General features: G+C 66.3%; 1 protein-coding gene across 1 annotated transcript; it reads left to right on the top strand.

Moving 5' to 3' along the window:
• Positions 1–1,596: 1,596 nt before the first annotated feature.
• Positions 1,597–21,062, top strand: ABCA2 (ATP binding cassette subfamily A member 2). Its single transcript, XM_053918679.2, has 48 exons — positions 1,597–1,764; positions 4,966–5,059; positions 6,062–6,173; positions 6,254–6,417; positions 7,156–7,283; positions 7,421–7,531; positions 7,821–8,039; positions 8,434–8,804; positions 9,059–9,218; positions 9,993–10,121; positions 10,204–10,371; positions 10,459–10,555; positions 10,829–11,002; positions 11,076–11,178; positions 11,256–11,370; positions 11,484–11,674; positions 11,855–12,005; positions 12,083–12,287; positions 12,403–12,567; positions 12,656–12,836; positions 12,933–13,145; positions 13,269–13,465; positions 13,564–13,746; positions 13,929–14,113; positions 14,247–14,367; positions 14,604–14,843; positions 14,936–15,142; positions 15,334–15,436; positions 15,539–15,858; positions 15,930–16,143; positions 16,232–16,337; positions 16,441–16,552; positions 16,629–16,689; positions 16,770–16,944; positions 17,131–17,246; positions 17,323–17,470; positions 17,565–17,688; positions 17,839–17,971; positions 18,053–18,170; positions 18,348–18,526; positions 18,607–18,748; positions 18,817–18,951; positions 19,052–19,155; positions 19,240–19,332; positions 19,433–19,535; positions 19,615–19,752; positions 19,825–20,031; positions 20,397–21,062. Exons 1-48 carry the CDS (start codon positions 1,699–1,701, stop codon positions 20,430–20,432), a joined length of 7,317 nt encoding a protein of 2,438 aa, XP_053774654.1. The 5' UTR covers positions 1,597–1,698; the 3' UTR covers positions 20,433–21,062.
• The last annotated feature ends 906 nt before the right edge of the window (positions 21,063–21,968 follow it).

Raw genomic sequence — 21,968 nt, 5'->3', positions numbered from 1 at the left:
CTCTCAGACGGGGGCTGCTTGGTGATGTGAGGCTTCCTCTGCCAGGCGGCTGGGGGCCGCGTGGCAGTGGGGGCCCGAGGGTGCTGCTGCAGCCGGGGAGTCCCCATGGCAGGTGGCTGAGTGAGAAGAGAGGCCAGTGGTGAGACTCTGGGGGTGCTGGCAGGGGCCCCAACGGACCAAGCCTCTTTGACAGGAGCTCAGGACTTGTCCCTGCCCTAGGTGTGGGGGGGGCGCAGCGGGTGGAGGAGGCAGGAAGCTGCCCTCCTCCTTGGCGGGGGCTTGTGGGAAAGGCCTGCCAGAGACTTCCGGCCCTGACCTAACCCCACATGCTGACCAGGGAGAAGGAAGTGTCCTCAGCTGCACGGTGGGGTGGGTGGGGGACTGTACCTGCCCACCTGCCCCAGCTGCCCCTCTTCCCGATTCGGAGGACAAGGTGGGAGGGGTGGGGAGCTGCAGCCCCCGAGGTCTGCCATTCAGTGTAGGGTGCGACCTCTGTCTGCACCCCAGACACTGGCCATCACATGACCCACCGCTCCCATTCACAAGTGGGGAAACTGAGGCAGGGGAGTAGGCTTCAGAGCCACCCTCCTGGACTCCCCCTACTGTCCACTTTGGGAATTGACCCTGCAACCTTCCCAGCCTCGCTGGGGGAGCCTCCCACAGGTGCTGCAGCAAGGACCCCTCTCCAGCAGGTACCACCCCACCTCCGCAGAATTCACTTGCCCTTGGACACGGGAACAAAAGCAAGCCGCTCACAGAGGGGCAGCTCAGTTCCCCCAGGGACCCTGACTGCCCTGCTGCACAGGCAGTTCTGGGGCCAGCAGGTCCCTTCCCTTCCTCCTGGCAGAGCCCCAGGCTCACCCTGTCTCGGAGTCACCACGTGGCTCACTCCCGGGGGAAACAGGAAACTCACAGGGGTGGAAAGCCCACCTGCAGCCCCACCCCCGTTGTGGGGACAGGTCTGGAAGCGTCAGGTTGGGTGGATGTTGACTCTTGGACGTCTGGAGGGCAGTGGCCCACCTACCCAGGTGGCATCTGCAGCCGGGGCGCCACGCGGTCTCCCCTCCCCAAGTGAGCCGGCAGGGACTGGGACCCGGCTCTTAGACGTCCAGCCCAAGCTCCTGCCACCAGTACTGTGAGGTAGGTGACGGAGGTGGTGACCTGGAGGGGGCCGAACCTCCCCCGGCGGCCCCTCAGGGCGCCCTCGGAGGCCAGTAACCACCTTGGGGCGTCCCTGCGGGAGGATTCCAGCGGGGACGGGCTTGCGCGCAGGCCTGGCCGCGCTGGGAGAAGAGCATCCTGGAAGGAAGGACCGAGTCGGGGGTCTGGGTTTACATGTGGGCGCTTGGGCCGTCATTTCAACGCCTGGCGAGATGAGGGAGACCAAGAAGGCCCCCGCAGCAGGACAGCGCCCCAGTAACTGCCCGGGTGGGCGGGCAGGTCTGGTGCAAGAGGTACCGGGCCGGGGGCGGGGCAGCAGCCTCAGCGCGGCGCCTTTAAGTGGGGGCGACGCGGGCGGGAGGCTGGCGCGAGTGGCTGTCGCCGTGCCGCCGGGGCGGAGCCAGCGCGGAACCGGTCCCGAGCGCTGAGACCCCGCCTCCGCGCGGGCGATGCCGAGAGGTGAGGCGGGCGGCCGGGCCGGCGGGGCGCGCAGAGGAGCTGGCCGCGGAGCGGAGGCGCTCGGGGCGCGGCCCCGCCATGGGCTTCCTGCACCAGCTGCAGCTGCTGCTCTGGAAGAACGTGACGCTGAAACGCCGGAGCCCGGTGAGCGACCCCGCGCCTCGGGCCTGTTGGCAGCCGAGGCCGCGCGCTCCCCGCGCGCACGTGCGGCAGGCCGGGCGCGCGCAGACCCCAGGCTGGCGCGGGGGATGGCGCGAGAGGGACGACGGGCCACAGTCCCTTTCCAGTCGGGGCCCGCGCGCCCCTGCCCGAGCTCCGGCCTCCAGGGAGGGGGATCTGCCGTGCCCAGCCCGCCGCCCGCGCCCGCTGTCATTCGCGGTGCTCGGCTGAGTCACGAGCACCCTCCGCAGCGCGCTTCCAGGGCCAGCTTCAGAGGTGGGGGAACAGGCGGCCTGGGGACCCGGGGGTCACAGGAGGCCCGGGTCCCCAGGACAGAGAGCTGGCATGGGGTGCTTGATCCTGGCTCCGCAGTTTCTGGGCCCAGCCCCTGCAGGGACCCTGCCCGTTCCTGGCCAGCACTGCTCCTCTGCCCTTGGGCAGGCCCGCCCTCTGCCCCTCCCCCCATGTCCACTAGCCGGGGCTGTGACTGCGTTCTCACCACTGGGAATGTCCTTGCTGTGCCAGACGCAGCTGCCCGAGTCCCTGCACCCTTTTGTTATTTGGGGCAGCCCTCCCTGAGGCTGAGCCACTCTGTGACCCCCTGAGCCAGCCCCTCTGGGAGAGAGGGCCTGCTGTGGGGCCTCTGTCCAGGAGCTCAGGGCACGGCCGCTGTCAGGGACAGAAGCCTCGTGTGAGGAGCAGAGCTGGGGCAGTGTGGATGTCGTCACACTGGCCCTCAGGACCCAGCCCCGGGAAGGGCAGCAGCCCGCATCTGAGAGGCCCAGGCAGCTTGGGTTTCCGAGTGGGGATTTTCCAGGATGGGCCCGGAGTGGGCCAGGGTCCCGAGTGGGGGCCTGAGGAGGAGGCACCGTGCTGCCCACCTAGACCCAGGAGGCTCCTGTCCCACCTGGCCTTGGGATCCTTTGGGCTCCTGCCTGGGTCTCAGGGACGGACCTCGAAGTGCACAATGAGAAGCCCCGTGCTGAGGACAGGGCAGGGTGGCCGTCATCGCCATGGCCTGGCAGGGTTCCCCTGGGCACCTGGCCCTGGCGGGGAGCCAGGGCTGGGTACACTGGCTGCCTAGGGCGCCCAGAGCTGGCTGGCACTGGGTCACCAGGGACAGCAGGGTAGGGCTCAGGAGAAGGGGGGTCGGGGTGAGGGCACGCATTAGTATTAACCCCTGTCCTCCCCCCGTTCTTGCAAGAAGGGCACCCCAGGAGCTGGGGGTAGAGGCTGGAATGATGGCCCCTGAGTCCACTGGGGACCCCAAGGCTCAGGGAAGGGAGTGGTGGCTGGCAGGGCATTTGGCAAGCTGGTGGGAGGTGCCCACTGTCCTACACCCAGGAGTGACCCCAACCTGCTGGGCGGGGTGTCCCCCAGAACCTTCCTCTGCCCCTGCCCTACCGTGGTCCCAGGCGCTGGGTGGGCCACGTGGAGGTCCCCAGCCTGCCTCCACTGGCGGGGGTGACAGAGTCTTTGATGGCTGGTGCTCTGGGGCTGGAGCTGGCCGAGTTCAGGGCACGACCCTGCTGGACCCCCACTGCCCAGGAGGGTCTTGGGCTTCAATGTTGGACCTGGCCAGCAGAGGTTTTGCCCCTCGGGCTGAGTGCCTCACTGGGGCGCACTCCCTGGGGCAAGCTCGGTCTGCATGGGAGGGGCTAAAGGCCCCTGGGCCTTGCCTGCTTTCCCCTCCCAAGCTCTGGGCCTGGTTTCTCTACCTATGGGTGTGGCCTATCCCTGCTTAGTGGGACATGGGCCTACCCTGGTGCCACAGGCTGCTCCTGGTGGGGGGACTGGATGACTGTCCCCAAGTCACTGGGGTGGGAGACAGCATCTCCATCCTGAGGTCTCATCTGTTCTGCCCTTGACCCAGCAGGACAGGGCTCAGGCCCAGGGTGGGCACCCAGGCCCCAGGGACAACATGGGGGCACTGGTCTGGTCTCAAGGACAGGGCTTGACCCCCTTGCAGGCCCCTGGGTGGGACGTCCAGGTGGGGCCGGACCAGTGCTGCCTGCCTGTAACCAGATGCCCCTCTGGCCACCCGCCCTCCGCCCGCCCAGCAGGCCTCTCCTCCCAGCAGCTCTTGTGCAGCCGTTGCTATGGTGATGAGGAGGCAGAGGCCTGTTGCTGCAGTTACTTGGTGGAGGTGCCCTGTGGCTGGCTGGCGGGGCGGGTGTGGGTGGGGCTGGCAGGTCGTGACCTCGGCTTCCAGGAGTCCGCTTGCACACAGCCACCATCACTGGTGTGTGGCCTGCGCCTGTCTCCAGCCTTGTGGGTGCCCACGATGCCTGCTCAGCCAGCCCGGGGCTGGATGCTGGCTCGGGGAGGGGGTGGAGGCTGGCACGGGCTGGGGCAGGCGGTGCAGACCACAGAGCACTATTGTCAAAGTGCAGCAGACACAGCAGCAGCTGCCCCCGCCCCGGGGCCGGGGCTCGCACCCCGGGACCACAGAGCCTGCTGGGAAGGGGCTCTGAAGTCTGCGTTTGGTTGGGAGGTGAGAAGGGCTGGGCAGGGGCTCCCCCAGAGCACCTGGCCCAAAGCCTCCCCCTTGCCCTCCTACACCTCCTCCCTGAGCTGAGAGAGGAGGGACACCGTGGAGCCCTTCCACCGTCCAGGTGACATGGAGACCTGGGGCCCTGGCAGCTCTTTCCCACTCAGAGCAAGTCCCAGCTGGGCTCCGCCCAGTGCCCTGCCTGGGGTGGCAGGGGCCATCCTAGGAATGCTAAGGGTGGCCGGGCTGGGCAGGGCTGCTGCACCCAGCCAAGCCACTGGGGGTGAGGGGCCGGGGCTCACAGACCCCTGCCTGGGTTTTCCAAGAAGCTCAGGTGCCTGGGCTAGAGCCAGGCTTCATCCCTCTAGGTCCTGCAGGCAGGGGAGAAGATGAGCCGGGCACCTGCAGGGGTCAGAGTGGCCAGCCAGCTGGCCGGTTGTCCCTGCCAGCCCTCAGTGTGGCAAGCAGAACAAGAGCCCGGTGGGGCGGAGGCCTGTTTCTCCCTTGGGCCAGACAATAGTCCCCCTCTTGCCCTTTGAAAGGCCCCTAAGGAAGGGTTGGCCTTCTGTGGCCCCTGGGGGAGCCTGTGGAGGTGGGGCCGGCCCTCAGGGAGGGCATCTGCTAGCAGAGAGAGGGAGGCGGGGTCTGTCCTGGCCCACCCTGGGCAGGCGGCCTCACTCCACCGCCCTTTCCAGTGGGTCTTGGCCTTCGAGATCTTCATCCCTCTGGTCCTCTTCTTCATACTGCTGGGGCTTCGGCAGAAGAAGCCCACCATCTCTGTGAAGGAAGGTGAGGGTCGGGGGGCCCAGGGCACAGTTGAGGGGTGGAGCAGGGAGCCCTCCTGGCACCGTGCACGCCTGTCCTGTGTGCACGTGACCACACATGTGCGTCCCAGATCCCACAGCCCGCCACCCCACACGGCCTGTCCCTGAGGGGCCCTGGCCACATTTCCCGGCCAGACTTGAGGACGCAACTGGCCGTGGTGACCACCAGTGCCGGGTGCTCACCACTCTCCTCTGTTCTGTTCTGCCCACCCCTGCATGGTCTCTTGTCCTCCTCCGCTGCCTGCATGCAGTCTGTAAGTGAGCAGCCACCTCCTCCTTGCTGGCCCAGGCGCAGCTGCAGGAGGGTCCTGGGGGGCCTCCTGGTGCGGCTTAAGCACACCCCCACCCTGACCTCTGCTTGCATTAACAGCCCCTCCCAGCCCTACCCACTGTCAGGGACTGCGGGATCTGGGGAGGGGGAAGGAGGTGCTGGGACTGAAGGGCTGGGCTACCTGGGCCTCCAGGACTCTAGGCTCAGCTCCCAGGGTGCCCCCCTCTCGGGGGGGGGGGGGTTGCTGGCCTTGCCTTGCCGCACTGGGGCACCTGGGCTGGCCTGGGCTGATGCTCCCCCATGAGAGCCTTGTGGGCACCTGCGTTCACTTTGCTAACCAGCTGGCCAGAGGGGTCAGAGGTCGCTGCGCAGCAGGTGGGCCCACAGGCTCCCTGGGCTATGCCGGCCATGCCATACCTGGAGGGTGGGGGGAGGGTGGCAGGGCATTTTGGCTCTGGCTGGCTGAGGGAAGAGGGAGGCTCTGGGAATTCTGGGGCAGGGGTGGCGAGACGCCTTTCGACCTCTGACCCGCTGGGGTCATTTGCACTAGAGCTCTTGGGCCTCTGTTCCCCATCTGCTGCCTGAAGCTGCTTTTCCTTCCCGACTCTCTATAAACTTCTCTTCTGGGCCTCTGTTTTCCTCCTGCTCTCTCCCTTCTGTCGCTGTCCTCGGCTCTCACCTGCCCACCCCCGCCAGCCTTCTACACGGCAGCGCCCCTCACCTCCGCCGGGGTCCTGCCCGTCATGCAGTCGCTGTGCCCCGATGGCCAGCGGGACGAGTTCGGCTTCCTGCAGTACGCCAACTCCACGTGAGCGCCCCCCAGCCCCCGCCCCGCTGCCACCCCCCAGCTGGCGGCCAGTGGCTGACCTCCTGCGGCACTCGCTGCAGGGTCACCCAGCTGCTGGACCGCCTCGACCGCGTGGTGCAGGAGGGCAACCTGTTTGACCCAGAGCGGCCCAGCCTGGGCTCAGAGCTGGAGGCCCTGCGTCAGCACCTGGAGGCCCTCAGCTCAGGTCCCGACATCTGGGACGGCCACTCAGACAGACCTGCAGGTGTGTCCCCGGAGGGCTGGGCAGTGCCTGTGTGTGTGTGCGCGGTGGGGAGCCCAGCCCCATGCTGTGGGTTTGAGCCCCAGCTGGGCGGCGTCCTCCCCGAGCCCGGTCTGTGCCTCAGGCCCCCCATCTGAACTGGCGATTTTCTACCCGCTCCCCATGAGAATTTTAAAACACAATACCTGACAATTTAGTCAGGGGTACTGACCTCTTTTTCCTTAGATTGTCAAAAAAAAAGGCAACAAGCCCTGGTTGGGGAGCTCCGTTGGTCAGAGCACCGTCCCGATGCCCTGAGGGTGCGGGTTTGAGCCCTGCTCCGGGCCCACACAAGAAGCCACCAATGTGTGTGTCAGTGAGAGGGAGGGCAGGTCGATGTTTCTGTGCTCTTTTCTCCTTCCCCTCTTTCTCTCGAATCAGCCAATAAAATGTTTTTTTTTTAATTGACAACAGCCAACACAACAATAACCGTCTGCTATGAATGAATCAAAATGATACCAATTTTTTTATTGTTAGATCAGCGAAAAACATTTTTTGGTGTGCCTCCGAATCTCACTCATTAGTGCACCTGGGCCGCGAGATGACAACCAGGTGGCTCTGAGTGGCTCTGAGTCCCCCGCACATGCACACTTGGGTGGGCCTGGCCGAGCTGCCCGTCGCGGTGGCTGAGCCATGGGGCTGGGAGCTTGGCTCTGAACCTCTTCTGAGCTGGCCCTCAGCCCCGACCTTCTGCCTGTCCAGTGTCTTCCTTCTCTCTGGATTCGGTGGCCAGGGACCCAAGGGAGCTGTGGCGTTTCCTGATGCAGAACCTCTCCCTGCCTAACAGCACAGCCCAGGCCCTGCTGGCTGCCCAGGTGGATGTGCCTGAGGTGAGGCGGGGGCGGCACTGCACCCTGCTCTGGGGCAGTTGGCTCCCAGACCTGGCCACTCTGCTCTGCCCTCCCCTGGTTGCAGGGCTGGGGTGAGGCGCGTGTGGGGCTCTGAGCCATGCCCTGTCCCACCCCAGGTCTATCGCCTGCTCTTTGGCCCTTTGCCTACCCTGGATGTGGAGTCAGGCCTCCCCAGGGGTCAGGAACCCTGGGGCCCCCCACGTACCAGTTCCCTCTTCCGGTTGGAGGTGAGGAGGCCTGGTAGTGGGAAAGGGGGCTGCCCCTGTCTCTGGGTGGGTGTTTCTGCCTGGCGGGTACAGAAAGGGGCACCCCAGTAATTCCTAGCTCCTCCTGGGGGTGAGGGAGGGCCCCGATGGCTTGCGGCTAGGATGGGGAGGGCAGGATAGTGATGTGTCTACCCCCACCCTGGACCTGGCACGGTGGGTGGGGCAGTGAGGCCTGAGGCCGTCTTGGGCCAGGACCGGGGTCCCCTTGGTTGGGGCTCCTTCCCAACTGCTCCCCTGCACCTGCCCCCAGGAGCTGCTGGTGGCCCCTACCCTCCTAGAGCAGCTCACGTGTGCACCGGGCTCTGGGGAGCTGGGCCGCATCCTCACGGTGCCCCGGGGACAGCTGCCAGCCCTGCGGGGCTATCGGGATGCCGTCTGCAGTGGGCAGGCCACAGCCCGCGCCCAGCGCTTTTCTGGGCTGGCTGTGGAGCTCCAGAACCAGTTGGACGTGGCCAAGATTGTCCAGCAGGTGAGGAGGCGCTGCCTGCCAGCTGGCCCATGGTCCAGTGTCCAGGCTGAAGGAGGTGCTGGAGCTCCTGTGGGCCTGTGGCTGTGCAGGGGGTGCAGGGGGTGGGGCAGGGGTTGGCGCCTGTGGCTGGGCATCCTGTACCCTCCAACGATGCCACACCTCGAACCCTTGCCCCACCCCACGTCCTCACCCCAGTCTGTCTCTCCCAGCCCCTGGTCCATGCTCCGCTTACCCCTGGGCTGCAGACTCTCCCTCAGCCCCTCCTCCCAGCCAGGGTCCCTTTGCTGGTACCTTCCTGGTTCCACCCTGACCTCAGTCCCCAACCTGTCCATCAGCCCCCAGCCCGGGTCCCTCCCTGGGGTCTGCATGTTCCCACCTGCCCATCTCCCCTCAGCTGGGCCTGGATGCCCCAAACGGCTCGGCCCCCCAGCCACAGCCGCCACCCCCACGGCGGCTGCAGGCACTGCTGGAGGACCTGCTGGACGCCCAGAAGGTTCTGCAGGACGTGGACGTCCTGTCAGCCCTGGCCCTGCTGCTGCCCCAGGGCGCCTGCACGCACCGGGCTCCTGGAACCCCAGCCAGCGGTCCTGGTGGGGCGGCCAACGGCACAGGGGGAGGGGTGGGCACAGGCTCCAACACCACAGCTGAGGAGGGGGCCTCGCCTGCCGGGGCCCCCGCCGCCTCCTCGGACGCCCTGCAGGGCCAGTGCTCCGCCTTCGTGCAGCTCTGGGCAGCCCTACAGCCCATCCTGTGTGGTAACAACCGGTAGGTGGGAGGCAGGGGAAGGGTGGCGGTGGGGTGAATAGGCAGATGGAGCGGGGCCTGGTCCCAAGGCCTGCTCTGAATCCTCCACACTCCCTGCCCACCGTCCCACCCAGACACCAGGCCTCAACCTTGCGCCCCCTGTGAAGCCCCGCCCCACCCGCCCCTCCCTATCCTGAGTGTCAGCTCCCACCCTTGAGGCCACGCCCATACCACACCCACCCTGAAGCCCCACCCCCACCGCTGTCCCGCCCCAGCACCATTGAGCCGGAGGCACTGCGCCGCGGCAACATGAGCTCCCTGGGCTTCACGAGCAAAGAACAGCGGAACCTGGGCCTCCTGGTGCACCTCATGACCAGCAACCCCAAGATCTTGTACGCGCCTGCGGGTTCTGAGGCCGACCGCGTCATCCTCAAGGTGCGCAAGTCTGCGCACCGGTTTTCTAACTGCACGAGTCCTCTGGGGCAGCAGCTGAAGGAGCTGGGGGAGGGTTCTGCAGGCTGAGACCACTGCGCAGAGGAGGGGTGCAGCCCTGGCCCCCGAGCTCCGATGTGGTCCTGTGGGATTGAGGTGCAGCAGTCCCCGGGGGCTGCCGTGGAGGTGCGCTGGAATGGCTGGTGTGGTAGCGAGTCCTGCCCTGACTCCGTGTGGCCCCGGGGCCCGTCAGCACTGGCGGGTGTGGAAGAGAGGCAGCGTGTATTCACCTCCCAGTAGTATCCAGTGGGCGAAATGTGGGCCCTGTAGCTGGGTGGCTCGGGGCCGGCCGAGGGCACAGTGTCCAAGGCCCTTCTCGGGAAGAAGTCCTGTCTGGGACAAGTAGAAAACAGGGCCAGAAATGGCCCAGGGAGGGGAGAGGCCAAGTGTGGGAGAGATGAGGGTCTGGTGTCAGGGCTGCCTGAGGGGTGCACGGACAGGGGTCTGAGGGAGGAGCTGGGAGGGCACAGCTGGTGAGGCAGGGGAACCTGCACCATGCCACCCTGGAGGGGGTGCAGAGCGAGATTCAGGGGGAGCTGCGTAAAGGCAGGGCTGGAGGGGCACTTGGAGCTTCCAGGCGGAAGCTTGGCCAGAGGAAGAGTGCTTGTTTGGGAGGCTCTGGCTGGTGGCTGGTGCCCACTGTGGGGGAGACCAGGGGGTGGAGAGCCTCCCACTGGCCAGGGTCCTTGCGTGAGCCCATGCCCTCACCCTCTGCAGGCCAACGAGACCTTTGCCCTTGTAGGCAACGTGACCCACTACGCCCAAGTCTGGCTCAACATCTCGGCTGAGATCCGGAGCTTCCTGGAGCAGGGCAGGCTTCAGCAGCACCTGCACTGGCTGCAGCAGGTGCTGGGGGCGGCGGGGAGCCCACACTGTCCTTGGTGGTGGGTGGCACAGGCCACCCTCTGAGCCCATCTTATACCCCTAGTACGTGGCGGAGCTGCGGCTGCACCCCGAAGCGCTGAACCTGTCGCTGGAGGACCTGCCACCCGCCCTGCGCCAGGGCAACTTCTCCCTGCCCAACGGCTCCGTCCTCCTGCAGCAGCTGGACACCATCGACAATGCAGCCTGTGGCTGGATCCAGTTCATGTCCAAGGTGGGGTGGACGACCCCCCGGGGTTCCGCCGGTGGACAGGCCCCTGCAGGTGCCCAGGGCCGGCTCCAACAACGCCCCTCCCCCCAGGTGAGCGTGGACATCTTCAAGGGCTTCCCAGATGAGGAAAGCATTGTCAACTACACTCTCAACCAAGCCTATCAGGACAATGTCACCGTGTTTGCCAGTGAGTCACCCTCGCTGGGGTGGGCGGCCCCAACCCCTGCTCCGCCTCCCACCTACCTACCTGCACCTGCAGTCAGCTCCACTCTGCCCCTCCTCCTCCAGTCCCAGCCCCTCCCCATATCCCTTATCCCCCTCGTGACCCCGCCCACCACGGCCCCGCCCCTCGTATCTCCCTAGGCTTCCTTACCTCCTCCAGATCCTCCCGCATCCTGGTGCTGCCCCTCTCACACCCTGCCTCCTTCACACCCACACTGCGCCTCTCCTCCTGTCCCAGGCGTGATCTTCCGGACGCGCAAGGATGGCTCCCTGCCGCCCCACGTACACTACAAGATCCGCCAGAACTCCAGCTTCACGGAGAAAACCAACGAGATCCGCCGGGCCTACTGGCGGCCTGGGCCCAACACCGGCGGGCGCTTCTACTTTCTTTATGGCTTCGTCTGGATCCAGGGTGAGGGCCGCCCCTGGGGCGCTGGGGTGCGGCGAGGCCCTGCGGCACCGCTGACGGCTGACCCCGCCCACAGACATGATCGAGCGCGCCATCATCAACACCTTCGTGGGGCACGACGTGGTGGAGCCGGGCAGCTACGTTCAGATGTTCCCCTACCCCTGCTACACCCGCGATGAGTGAGTGCAGTGTGGGGTACCCGGGGGCGGGGCCTGGGTGGAGGGGCCCACCCCTCACGCCCCGTCCCCCACCCCAGTTTCCTGTTTGTCATCGAGCACATGATGCCGCTGTGCATGGTGATCTCCTGGGTCTACTCGGTGGCCATGACCATCCAGCACATTGTGGCAGAGAAGGAGCACCGGCTGAAGGAGGTGGGGGGCGTGGCACGTGGGGGGGAGTCATGCAGAGGGGTGGGGACCGCTGCGGACACCCCTTCTTCCCCAGCCCATGCCCAAGGCGCCCTGCGCCTGCCCACTGGCCTCAGGTGATGAAGACCATGGGCCTGGACAACGCTGTGCACTGGGTGGCCTGGTTCATCACGGGCTTCGTGCAGCTCTCCATCTCGGTGACCGCCCTCACCGCCATCCTCAAGTACGGCCAGGTGCTCATGCACAGCCACGTGCTCATCATCTGGCTCTTCCTGGCCGTATATGCTGTGGCCACCGTCACGTTCTGGTGAGAGCCCCGGGGCTGGCTGTGGGCCGGGGGGAGCGGCCTGCTGGTGCTCCCCGGGGAAGGGGAGCAACAGCCCCGCTCCAAGATCCCCCGAGCCCCACAAGGGCAGCTGAGGCAGCTCAGGGCTCAGAGCCAGGGTTAGGCGGGGCTGATAAGAGCCTGTGGCCGTGTCTGCCCCAGCTTCCTGGTGTCTGTGCTGTACTCCAAGGCCAAGCTGGCTTCGGCCTGCGGCGGCATCATCTACTTCCTGAGCTACGTGCCCTACATGTACGTGGCGATCCGAGAGGAGGTGGCCCATGACAAGATCACTGCCTTCGAGAAGTGCATTGCGGTGAGGGTCATGGGGGGGCGGGGCAGGGGCAGGCCCAGCCTACCTCCCCACGCTGACACCACTGTCCCCTCCCTCAGTCCCTGATGTCCACCACAGCCTTTGGCCTGGGCTCCAAGTACTTCGCCCTGTACGAGGTGGCAGGCGTGGGCATCCAGTGGCACACGTTCAGCCAGTCACCTGTGGAAGGGGACGACTTCAACCTGCTCCTGGCGGTCACTATGCTGATGGTGGACGCCGTGGTCTACGGCGTGCTCACGTGGTACATCGAGGCCGTGCACCCAGGTGCCAGCCAACCCTTTGGAGGGGGCGGGGTGAGGGCGGGCTGCAGCTCTTGGGGGAGACATGGCCAGTAGCCCAAGGCCCTGGGTCAGCCACCCCTCCTCTCGCCAACCCCCAGGCATGTACGGGCTGCCCCGGCCCTGGTACTTCCCGCTGCAGAAGTCCTACTGGCTGGGCAGCGGGCGGACGGAGGCGTGGGAGTGGGGCTGGCCCTGGGCGCGTGCCCCCCGCCTCAGTGTCATGGAGGAGGACCAGGCCTGTGCCATGGAGAGCCGGCGCTTGGGTGAGGCGGGCACCAGGGTGGTGGCCGGGCAGGCACTGGGCTTCGGGGCTCGGGGCAGCCTCAGTGCTGACCCACGGCCCTGGTGCAGAGGAGACTCGAGGCATGGAGGAAGAGCCCACCCACTTGCCGCTGGTGGTCTGCGTGGACAAGCTCACCAAGATCTACAAAAACGACAAGAAGCTGGCCTTGAATAAGCTGAGCCTGAATCTCTACGAGAACCAGGTGGTGTCCTTCCTGGGCCACAATGGGGCTGGCAAGACCACCACCATGTGAGTGTCAGGGGCAGGCCGGGGGGCCCTGACCATGTGGGTGGCCAGATGGGCTTCCTGCAGGAGGTGGGGGTTGTGACCCTGCCCACCCGCCAGGTCTATCCTCACGGGCCTGTTCCCGCCCACGTCTGGTTCGGCCACCATCTACGGGCACGACATCCGAACAGAGATGGATGAGATCCGAAAGAACCTGGGCATGTGTCCCCAGCACAACGTGCTCTTCGACCGGCTCACAGTGGAGGAGCACCTTTGGTTCTACTCGCGGCTGAAGAGCATGGACCAGGCAGAGATCCGCAAGGAGATGGACAAGTGCGTGGGGCGGGGCGAGGGGCGAGGCGAGAGGGAGGCCCTGGGGGCGGGGTCTGGGGCGGGGCTCGGGCAGCAGCGGTGGCCCCTACAGGCCCGGTCGCAGGCTCTCTGCCCCACCCTCAGAATGATCGAAGACCTGGAGCTCTCCAACAAGCGGCACTCGCTGGTGCAGACGCTGTCTGGTGGCATGAAGCGCAAGCTCTCCGTGGCCATCGCCTTCGTGGGCGGGTCCCGCGCTATCATCCTGGATGAGCCCACGGCTGGTGTGGATCCCTACGCGCGCCGCGCCATCTGGGACCTCATCCTGAAGTACAAGCCGGGTGAGCGGAGCGCTGGGCGGGCGGGCGGGTGTGTGTGTGCGCGCCCCTGCCCGGCCCCACCCGGCTTCCCCCTCCTGACCCCATCCTGGCCTCCGCAGGCCGCACCATCCTCCTGTCCACCCACCACATGGACGAGGCCGACCTGCTCGGGGACCGCATCGCCATCATCTCCCACGGGAAGCTCAAGTGCTGCGGCTCCCCACTGTTCCTCAAGGGCGCCTACGGGGACGGCTACCACCTCACACTGGTCAAGCGCCCTGCTGAGCCCGGGGGCCCCCAAGGTCTGTGCTGGGGCCCTGCCCTGGGGCCCTGCTCCCAAAACCAGTGACGCGGAAGGGCTGCACCCTCACGTTGCCCCATGAGTGCAGGATTCCGGGTCCGACCTGGCTCACCCTCTCCCCAGGCCAGGGTCTCTCCCCTGCGGCCCCGAGTGCAACCCCTCCCTACTCCCTTGCCCTCCTAGAGCCAGGGCTGACGTCCAGCCCGCCAGGCCGGGCCCCGCTGAGCAGCTGCTCCGAGCCCCAGGTTTCCCAGTTCATCCGCAAGCACGTGGCCTCCTGCCTCCTGGTGTCGGACACCAGCACCGAGCTCTCCTACATCCTACCCAGTGAGGCCGCCAAGAAGGGGGCCTTCGAGCGCCTCTTCCAGGTGTGGGGGGCTACAGGTGGTGCGAGGGGGGCGGGGCCAGTGGCCAGCGGAGGGGCGGGGCCTCCTGCAGCTGAGTCGGGGAGGGGGTGGAGCACCCCCGGCTGCAGGCCTCACCCCGCACCGCCTCTCACAGCACCTGGAGTGCAGTCTGGACTCCTTACACCTGAGCAGCTTCGGGCTGATGGACACCACACTGGAGGAGGTGTTCCTGAAGGTGTCAGAGGAGGACCAGTCGCTGGAGAACAGTGAGGCGGGTGAGGCCCCCTGAGCTGTGGAAAAGCCCCACCCCACCAGGCCTCAACTTGCCCCCGAGGGTCCTCGTTCATCCCCTGTCTCTGGAGGCCTCGGGTCCTGAGTGGGAACAGGGGCCTAGGATTCCCGGGGGTGTGAGCCTGGGGCGAGCCTGGGGCAAGGGGTCCTAGACGGGTGGGAGAGCATGGGGCCTGCAGTGGGCAGGCCCTCCTGAGCCCCCTGCCTTCTTCGGTGGCAGACATGAAAGAGTCCGGGAAGGACGCGCTGCCTGGGGCAGAGGGCCTGGCCTCACTGGGTGACGCTCACACGGGCAACCTGGCCAGGTGCGCGGAGCTGGCCCAGTCGCAGGCGTCCCTGCAGTCTGCGTCCTCAGTGGGCTCTGCCCGCGGGGATGAGGGAGCCGGCTGTGCCGACGTCTGTGGTGACTACCACCCCCTCTTCGGCAACGTGCAGGACCCCGACAACGCCAGCTTGCAAGGTGGTGGGCAGCTGGGTGGGGCCGGTGGGTCTCCTGGAGGGCGGCTGGGAGGGGGCAGGGTGCGGCAGGCTGAGCCCCGCCCCCCTGTGCAGACGCGGAGGCGGAGGCCCTCTCGAGGGTGGGCCAGGGCAGCCGCAAGCTGGAGGGCTGGTGGCTGAAGGTGCGTCAGTTCCACGGGCTCCTGGTGAAGCGCTTCCACTGTGCACGCCGCAACTCCAAGGCACTGTCCTCTCAGATCCTGCTTCCGGCCTTGTTCGTCTGCGTGGCCATGACGGTGGCCCTCTCCGTCCCTGAGATCGGTATGGCGGCTTGGCCAGGCAGAGGGGTATCAGGGCTAGTGTCCCACTCAGGGTCTGGCCCTCTGTCTCAGACTGGCGGCACCTGGGGGTTCATGCCTCTCTGGGCCCAGCCAGGCTCGGGCATTGTGGGGACCGGGAGGGCAGGGACTGGGCAGCAGCACTTGCTCAGGCTTCCCTGCCCACCCTGCCAGGCGACCTGCCCCCGCTGGTCCTGTCCCCCTCCCAGTACCACAACTACACCCAGCCCCGCGGCAACTTCATCCCCTATGCCAACGAGGAGCGGCAGGAGTACCGGTGAGGCCCCTGTGGGGGAGCGGTGGTGGGCGGTGCCTGGTTCCAGTGCTGGGTTGGGAGGCACCCATCTCCCCACCTAGACTCATGTTGTGGGTGCCCCAGCTTCCAGCTGTCGCCCGATGCCAGCCCCCAGCAGCTCGTGAGCACGTTCCGGCTGCCATCGGGTGTGGGCGCCACCTGTGTGCTCAAATCTCCGGCCAACGGCTCTCTGGGGTCCACGCTGAACCTGAGCAGTGGCGAGTCACGCCTGCTGGCAGCACGGTTTTTCGACAGCATGTGCCTGGAGTCCTTCACGCAGGGGCTGCCCCTGTCCAACTTCGTGCCGCCCCCACCCTCGCCCGCCCCGTCCGACTCCCCACTGTCCCAGGATGAGGACCTGCCGCAGGCCTGGAACTCCTCCCTGCATCCCACCTCTGGGCCAGGTAACGGCTCTCGCGGCCGCCTGGGGGTGTGGGGCAGAGCAGGCCTGGCTGACGGCCCGCTGTGCCCGCAGAGAACTGGACGTCTGCGCCCTCCCTGCCACGCCTGGTGCGGGAGCCCGTCCGCTGTACCTGCTCCGCGCAGGGCACTGGCTTCTCTTGCCCCAGTGGTGTAGGTGGGCACCCGCCCCAGATGCGGGTGGTCACAGGTGACATCCTGACCGACATCACTGGCCACAATGTCTCCGAGTACCTGCTGTTCACCTCCGACCGCTTCCGGCTGCACCGGTGAGCTAGACGGGAGGCATTGACCACGATGGGCAAGGGGCAGCCCCCCACAGCCCGCATGGCCTCACTGCTCCTTGGCCTTGCCCAGGTATGGGGCCATCACCTTTGGCAACGTCCAGAAGTCCATCCCAGCCTCCTTCGGTGCCCGGGCCCCGGCCATGGTGCGGAAGATTGCGGTGCGCCGGGCAGCCCAGGTGAGCACCACCTGGCCCCAGGCCCCATGGGATCTGGCCCTCCCCAACCCCCCAAGGTCTGCAGGGACCCACAGGGCTCTTGGGGTCTTTCTGTGCCCCCCAGGTTTTCTACAACAACAAGGGCTACCACAGCATGCCCACCTACCTTAACAGCCTCAACAATGCCATCCTGCGTGCCAATCTGCCTAAGAGCAAGGGCCACCCGGCAGCCTACGGTGAGCGGGGTGCAGCAGGCGGGCTGGGGTGGGTGGCTTGGAGCAGGGCCCTGAGGCTGCCCTTCCTGTGCCACAGGCATCACTGTCACCAACCACCCCATGAACAAGACGAGTGCCAGCCTCTCCCTGGATTACCTGTATGTGTGGGGGCCGGGTGGGGTGGGGGTGAGGCTGTGGGACTGGGTGCCGGGCAGGCCTGAGGCTGCCTCGCCCCTAGGCTGCAGGGCACGGATGTGGTCATCGCCATCTTCATCATCGTGGCCATGTCCTTCGTGCCGGCCAGCTTCGTGGTCTTCCTGGTGGCCGAGAAGTCCACCAAGGCCAAGCACCTACAGTTCGTCAGTGGCTGCAACCCCATCATCTACTGGCTGGCCAACTACGTGTGGGACATGGTGCGCCCTCCTGCCCCGCCATGGCGGTTCCCTTCCCGCCCACATCTCCGGCCATGCCATCACCCTGCCAGCTGCCAGGCCCGCCTGTCCTGCCCCCAGGCCCCTCATCCCTGTCCCAGGCGCTCGCCCTGCCCTACCCCTCACCCCTTCACTCCTGCCCCTCACCAACCACCCTTGTTCTGGTAGCTAAACTACCTGGTCCCGGCCACCTGCTGTGTCATCATCCTGTTTGTGTTCGACTTGCCGGCCTACACGTCACCCACCAACTTCCCCGCGGTGCTCTGTCTGTTCCTGCTCTATGGGTAAGGGGGAGCGGGTGGGGGCGGGCGTGCCGCGGGGCCAGCCCACCTGGTGACTGGTCTGCCTTCCCACCGGCAGGTGGTCCATCACCCCCATCATGTACCCGGCCTCCTTCTGGTTCGAGGTGCCCAGCTCAGCCTACGTATTTCTCATCGTCATCAACCTCTTCATCGGCATCACGGCCACCGTGGCCACCTTCCTGCTGCAGCTCTTCGAGCACGACAAGGTGCGGCGGCCGGTGCGCTGGCGCAGCAGGCAGCAGGGCCGAGGCCGTGCCTGTGACCCCCTGTGACCCCCTGTGACCCCCTGTGACCCTCCAGGACCTGAAGGTCGTCAACAGTTACCTGAAGAGCTGCTTCCTCATCTTTCCCAACTACAACCTGGGCCACGGGCTCATGGAGATGGCTTACAACGAGTACCTCAATGAGTACTACGCCAAGATCGGTAGGGGGGGAGCCGTGGGGGCTGGGGGACGGGAGGAAGGAGGGCGGGATGCCTGTCTGCCTGTCCGCGGAGATCAGGGACTTGCAGGAGGGGAGGCGAAGGGGGGCTTACAAGGCCCCAGGCACAGGTCCTGAGCTGGCTGTCCCACAGGCCAGTTTGACAAGATGAAGTCCCCGTTCGAGTGGGACATTGTCACCAGGGGGTTGGTGGCCATGACCGTGGAGGGCTTCGTGGGCTTCTTCCTCACCATCATGGGCCAGTACAACTTCTTGCGGCAGCCACAGTGAGTGCTGCCGGCAAGCGCGTGGGGGAGCTGGGTGGTACTGGCGGCGGCCGGTGGGACACTGCCCACCCTGTCCCCCAGGCGCATGCCAGTGTCTACCAAACCCGTGGAGGACGACGTGGACGTGGCCAGCGAGCGGCAACGAGTGCTACGGGGGGATGCTGACAATGACATGGTCAAGATTGAGAACCTGACCAAGGTGGGCCTCAGGCAGGAGGGGTGGGGCTCCCTTGCTGCCTGCAGTGTGCCTCCTAGGCTCAGGGCTGTAGGGGCGGGCGGCATGGGGCGTGGCCGGAGGCGGGGTTAGGGCGGGGCAGCAGGCGGGGCCAGCCTCCAGTCCTGCCCCACTGAAAACGCAGCCCCTCGCCTCTGATAGGTGTACAAGTCCAGGAAGATCGGCAGCATCCTGGCTGTGGACCGCCTGTGTCTGGGCGTGCGTCCTGGCGAGTGCTTTGGCCTCCTAGGCGTCAATGGCGCGGGCAAGACCAGCACCTTCAAGATGCTGACGGGCGACGAGAGCACGACTGGGGGCGAGGCCTTCGTCAACGGGCACAGGTGCGGGCACGCGTGGGGCGGGGGCGGTGCCTGGGCGGGTGGGGGGCTGCGCCCCAGTGCTGACGACGCTGCCTCCCCAGCGTGCTCAAGGAGCTGCTGCAGGTGCAACAGAGCCTGGGGTACTGCCCGCAGTTTGACGCGCTGTTCGACGAGCTCACGGCCAGGGAGCACCTGCAGCTGTACACGCGGCTCCGTGGCATTCCCTGGAAGGATGAAGCCCGGGTGAGGGTCGCCCAGGTAGGGGAGGGGCCGGCGGGGAGGATGGGCCTCTGACAGCCGCTCCCCCCCAGGTGGTGAAGTGGGCCCTGGAGAAGCTGGAGCTGACCAAGTACGCGGACAAGCCTGCCGGCACCTACAGCGGAGGCAACAAGAGGAAGCTGTCCACGGCCATTGCCCTCATCGGGAACCCCGCCTTTATCTTCCTGGTGAGCCTGGGGGTTGGGGACCTCTCCGCTTTTGTCTTCTTGGTGAGCCCAGCGAGGTAGCTGGTGTGGGTGCAGCAGCTAAGCCTGGCTCTGCCCCCAGGACGAACCCACCACAGGCATGGACCCCAAGGCCCGGCGCTTCCTCTGGAACCTCATCCTGGACCTCATCAAGACGGGGCGCTCCGTGGTGCTGACGTCGCACAGGTGTGGACCCTCTGCCCCCTGTCCCTGCACCGCCCCGCCCCGCCCCGCCCCCTGCCCCTGTGCCAGCCTCTGGTCCGCCCGCAGCATGGAGGAGTGCGAGGCGCTGTGCACACGACTAGCCATCATGGTGAATGGGCGTCTGCGCTGTCTGGGCAGCATCCAGCACCTGAAGAACCGGTGAGCTGAAGGTCTGGGCGGGCGGCGGGCTGTGGGACCAGGGGCAGGGGGGGTGGCTTCCCTGGGCAGTTGCGGCGGTGGCCATGAGCCTGTCCGGCAGGTTTGGAGATGGCTACATGATCACCGTGAGGACCAAGAGCAGCCAGAACGTGAAGGATGTGGTGCGGTTCTTTAACCGGAACTTCCCAGAGGCGGTGCTCAAGGTGGGCGGGGTCCAGGTGTTGGGCGGGGCCAGGGGCGGGGCCGGAGCCACCTCTGACCCTTAGACCTCCGTGCTCCCAGGAGCGGCACCACACGAAGGTGCAGTATCAGCTGAAGTCGGAGCACATCTCGCTGGCGCAAGTGTTCAGCAAGATGGAGCAGGTGGTGGGCGTGCTGGGCATCGAGGACTACTCAGTCAGCCAGACCACCCTGGACAACGTGAGTGCCCGGGCCAGGGGGCACTGACTACTGGACCCTCCCCCACCTACCACCTGCCTCTCTGCCCACCAGGTGTTTGTGAATTTCGCCAAGAAGCAGAGTGACAACTTAGAGCAGCAGGAGACAGAGTCGCCCTCGGCCCTGCAGCCCCCCCTGGGCCGCCTGCTCAGCCTGTTCCGGCCCCGGCCCACACCAACCGAGCTGCGGGCGCTGGCAGCCGACGAGCCCGAGGATCTGGACACCGAGGACGAGGGCCTCATTAGCTTTGAAGAGGAACGGGTGAGCAGCACCTGAGGGACGGGTTAGGGCAGCCAGGCTGGCAGAGGCTCCGGAGGCAGGGTTGGTGGCCACAGGGACTGCTGCCAGCCCGGGCTCTGGGGGACAGCAGGACCCCAATGCTCGAGGTGAGAGCGCACGTGGGCACGGCAGGGGAGACGGACCCACTGTAGGCCCCTCGCTGGAGGAAAAGTGGAGGGGCCTTGGAGACAGGCAGGATGGGCGGGGGGTACCAGGCTGAGCAGGGGCCTTACCCTCTGGGAGAGCTCAGGGAGGGCGGAAGGAGGTGGCAGAGACCACGACCCATCCTGGGGGGGGGGGGCAGTGTGGGTGTAGACGCCTCCCTGAGCCTTCCCGCCCTCTGCCAGGCCCAGCTCTCCTTCAACACGGACACGCTCTGCTGACCACCAGGAGCCAGCTCACGGACATGGCGGAGGGGCAGGAGCCAGGGGGTGGTTGAGGCCCCACCCTGTGCCCCCAGTGCCCTGCGCCCCAGGCCCCAGAGTGGGAGGTCCAGGACCAAGGGTGTCACGCCCCTCCAGCCCCCTGCCCTCGGCCCAGGCCACCCTCCCCTCATTGTGCCAAAGGCCGGCTGGCCCTGGGCTGTGACTCCCTCACCCTGCTCTGCCTTAAAGCCCAGCTCTGCCCGCCGCCCCCGAGGCCCCTGGGGTGACACGGCTGCCAGGCACGCCAGACCCTCTCCTGGTGGGGCCTGGCTTCCCGGACTGGCTTCTCTCTTGCACCCCGTTTGGAAAGGGAGCTGCTGTGGGCCTGGGGCTGAGGGTGGGCAGGGTTAGGTCCCAGCCCCAGTCTCCTATTTATTTTGCTTTATTTAGGCAGGGGCACACTCACCCTGCTTCCATGCTGGGGGGGCCAGGGAGGGGCTGCTTCGGGGCAGCGGGCTGGATGCCCCTCGCCACCCCCTCAGCTGCCCCTGCTCCCCCACCCAGCTTGGCCCCTGCCTGCCCACCCACCCGGGCACCGGACCTGTGTACATATCGCACAGATGTTTGTTTAAGTAAATAAACAAAAAAGCCCACACAAGCCTGCGTGCGTGGTGTCGGGTGTTGGGGTGACGAGGGCCTCCGCCGGGCAGGCTTATCTGCAAAGTCCTGCGTGGGGGAAGGGCAGCAGGGTCAGCTGGGAGCAGAGGACAGGGCTTCACACCCCTCTAAGCCTGATACTACAGGTAGGGAGCCCGAGGCAGGGGCTGTGTCCACACTTCCTCCCCTCACCCCCTTGGCCCGGGCTCCCGGTGCTCAGGTCTCTGTGGACAGTGGGTTTGTGGGGCGGTCTCCATCTCATCCTGGCCATGGGAGGGCTTCCAGGAGGAGGTGATCTCTGGGCTGAGACCCAAGTCCAGGTAGGAGGGCATGCAAAGGTTGGAGGTGGCATAGGGGCTCCTAGGCCCTGGCTCAAGGAGCCTGGAGATGGGGTGGTCACAAGGAAGGGTCCCAGAGCCTGGCCCCTCATACTGGGCCATGGTCAGTCTCCCTCCTTAGGTGCTTCAAGGGGACTGGAAGGAACACAGACACCCCCAAGAGCGTGAAGGGCCCCTTATCTGCTTGTCAGCTTTCACCCAGGTGGGGGCTGCAAAGTGGTGACTCCCCGCTGATCCCTCCTTCCTGTACTTACCAGTGGTCATTTTCTCTCACAATGAGCTGCTCCACTCTTAGCAATAATCGCTATGGACTTTGTGGGTTTTTTAAAATATGTTCTTGACTGTTACTGTCATCTTTTTTAAAAAAAGATCTTATTTCTTAGAGGGGAAGTGCAGGAGAAAGAAGGGGAGAGAAACCAATGGATGTGTGGCTGCCCCTCACAGGCCCCCACTGGGGACCTGGCCGGCAGCCCTGGCCTGTGCCTGACTGGGAATCGAACCAGAGACCCTTCGGTTCTCAGGCCAGCGCTCAGTCCACTGAGCCACACCAGCCAAGGCT

Source organism: Desmodus rotundus, chromosome 1 (assembly GCF_022682495.2).
Source record: "Desmodus rotundus isolate HL8 chromosome 1, HLdesRot8A.1, whole genome shotgun sequence".
Lineage (NCBI taxonomy): Eukaryota > Metazoa > Chordata > Mammalia > Chiroptera > Phyllostomidae > Desmodus > Desmodus rotundus.
The sequence above is the reverse complement of the archived record's forward strand: the minus strand, read 5'-3'. Positions and strand labels throughout refer to the sequence as shown.

Excerpts from the sequence above, each read along its gene's own strand:
- ABCA2 (XM_053918679.2), top strand. The coding sequence starts at position 1,699 with ATGGGCTTCCTGCACCAGCTGCAGCTGCTGCTCTGGAAGAACGTGACG. Across the intron at positions 1,765-4,965 it reads CGCTGAAACGCCGGAGCCCG|TGGGTCTTGGCCTTCGAGAT; the intron begins GTGAGCGACCCC and ends CGCCCTTTCCAG. Across the intron at positions 11,371-11,483 it reads AGGAGCACCGGCTGAAGGAG|GTGATGAAGACCATGGGCCT; the intron begins GTGGGGGGCGTG and ends CACTGGCCTCAG.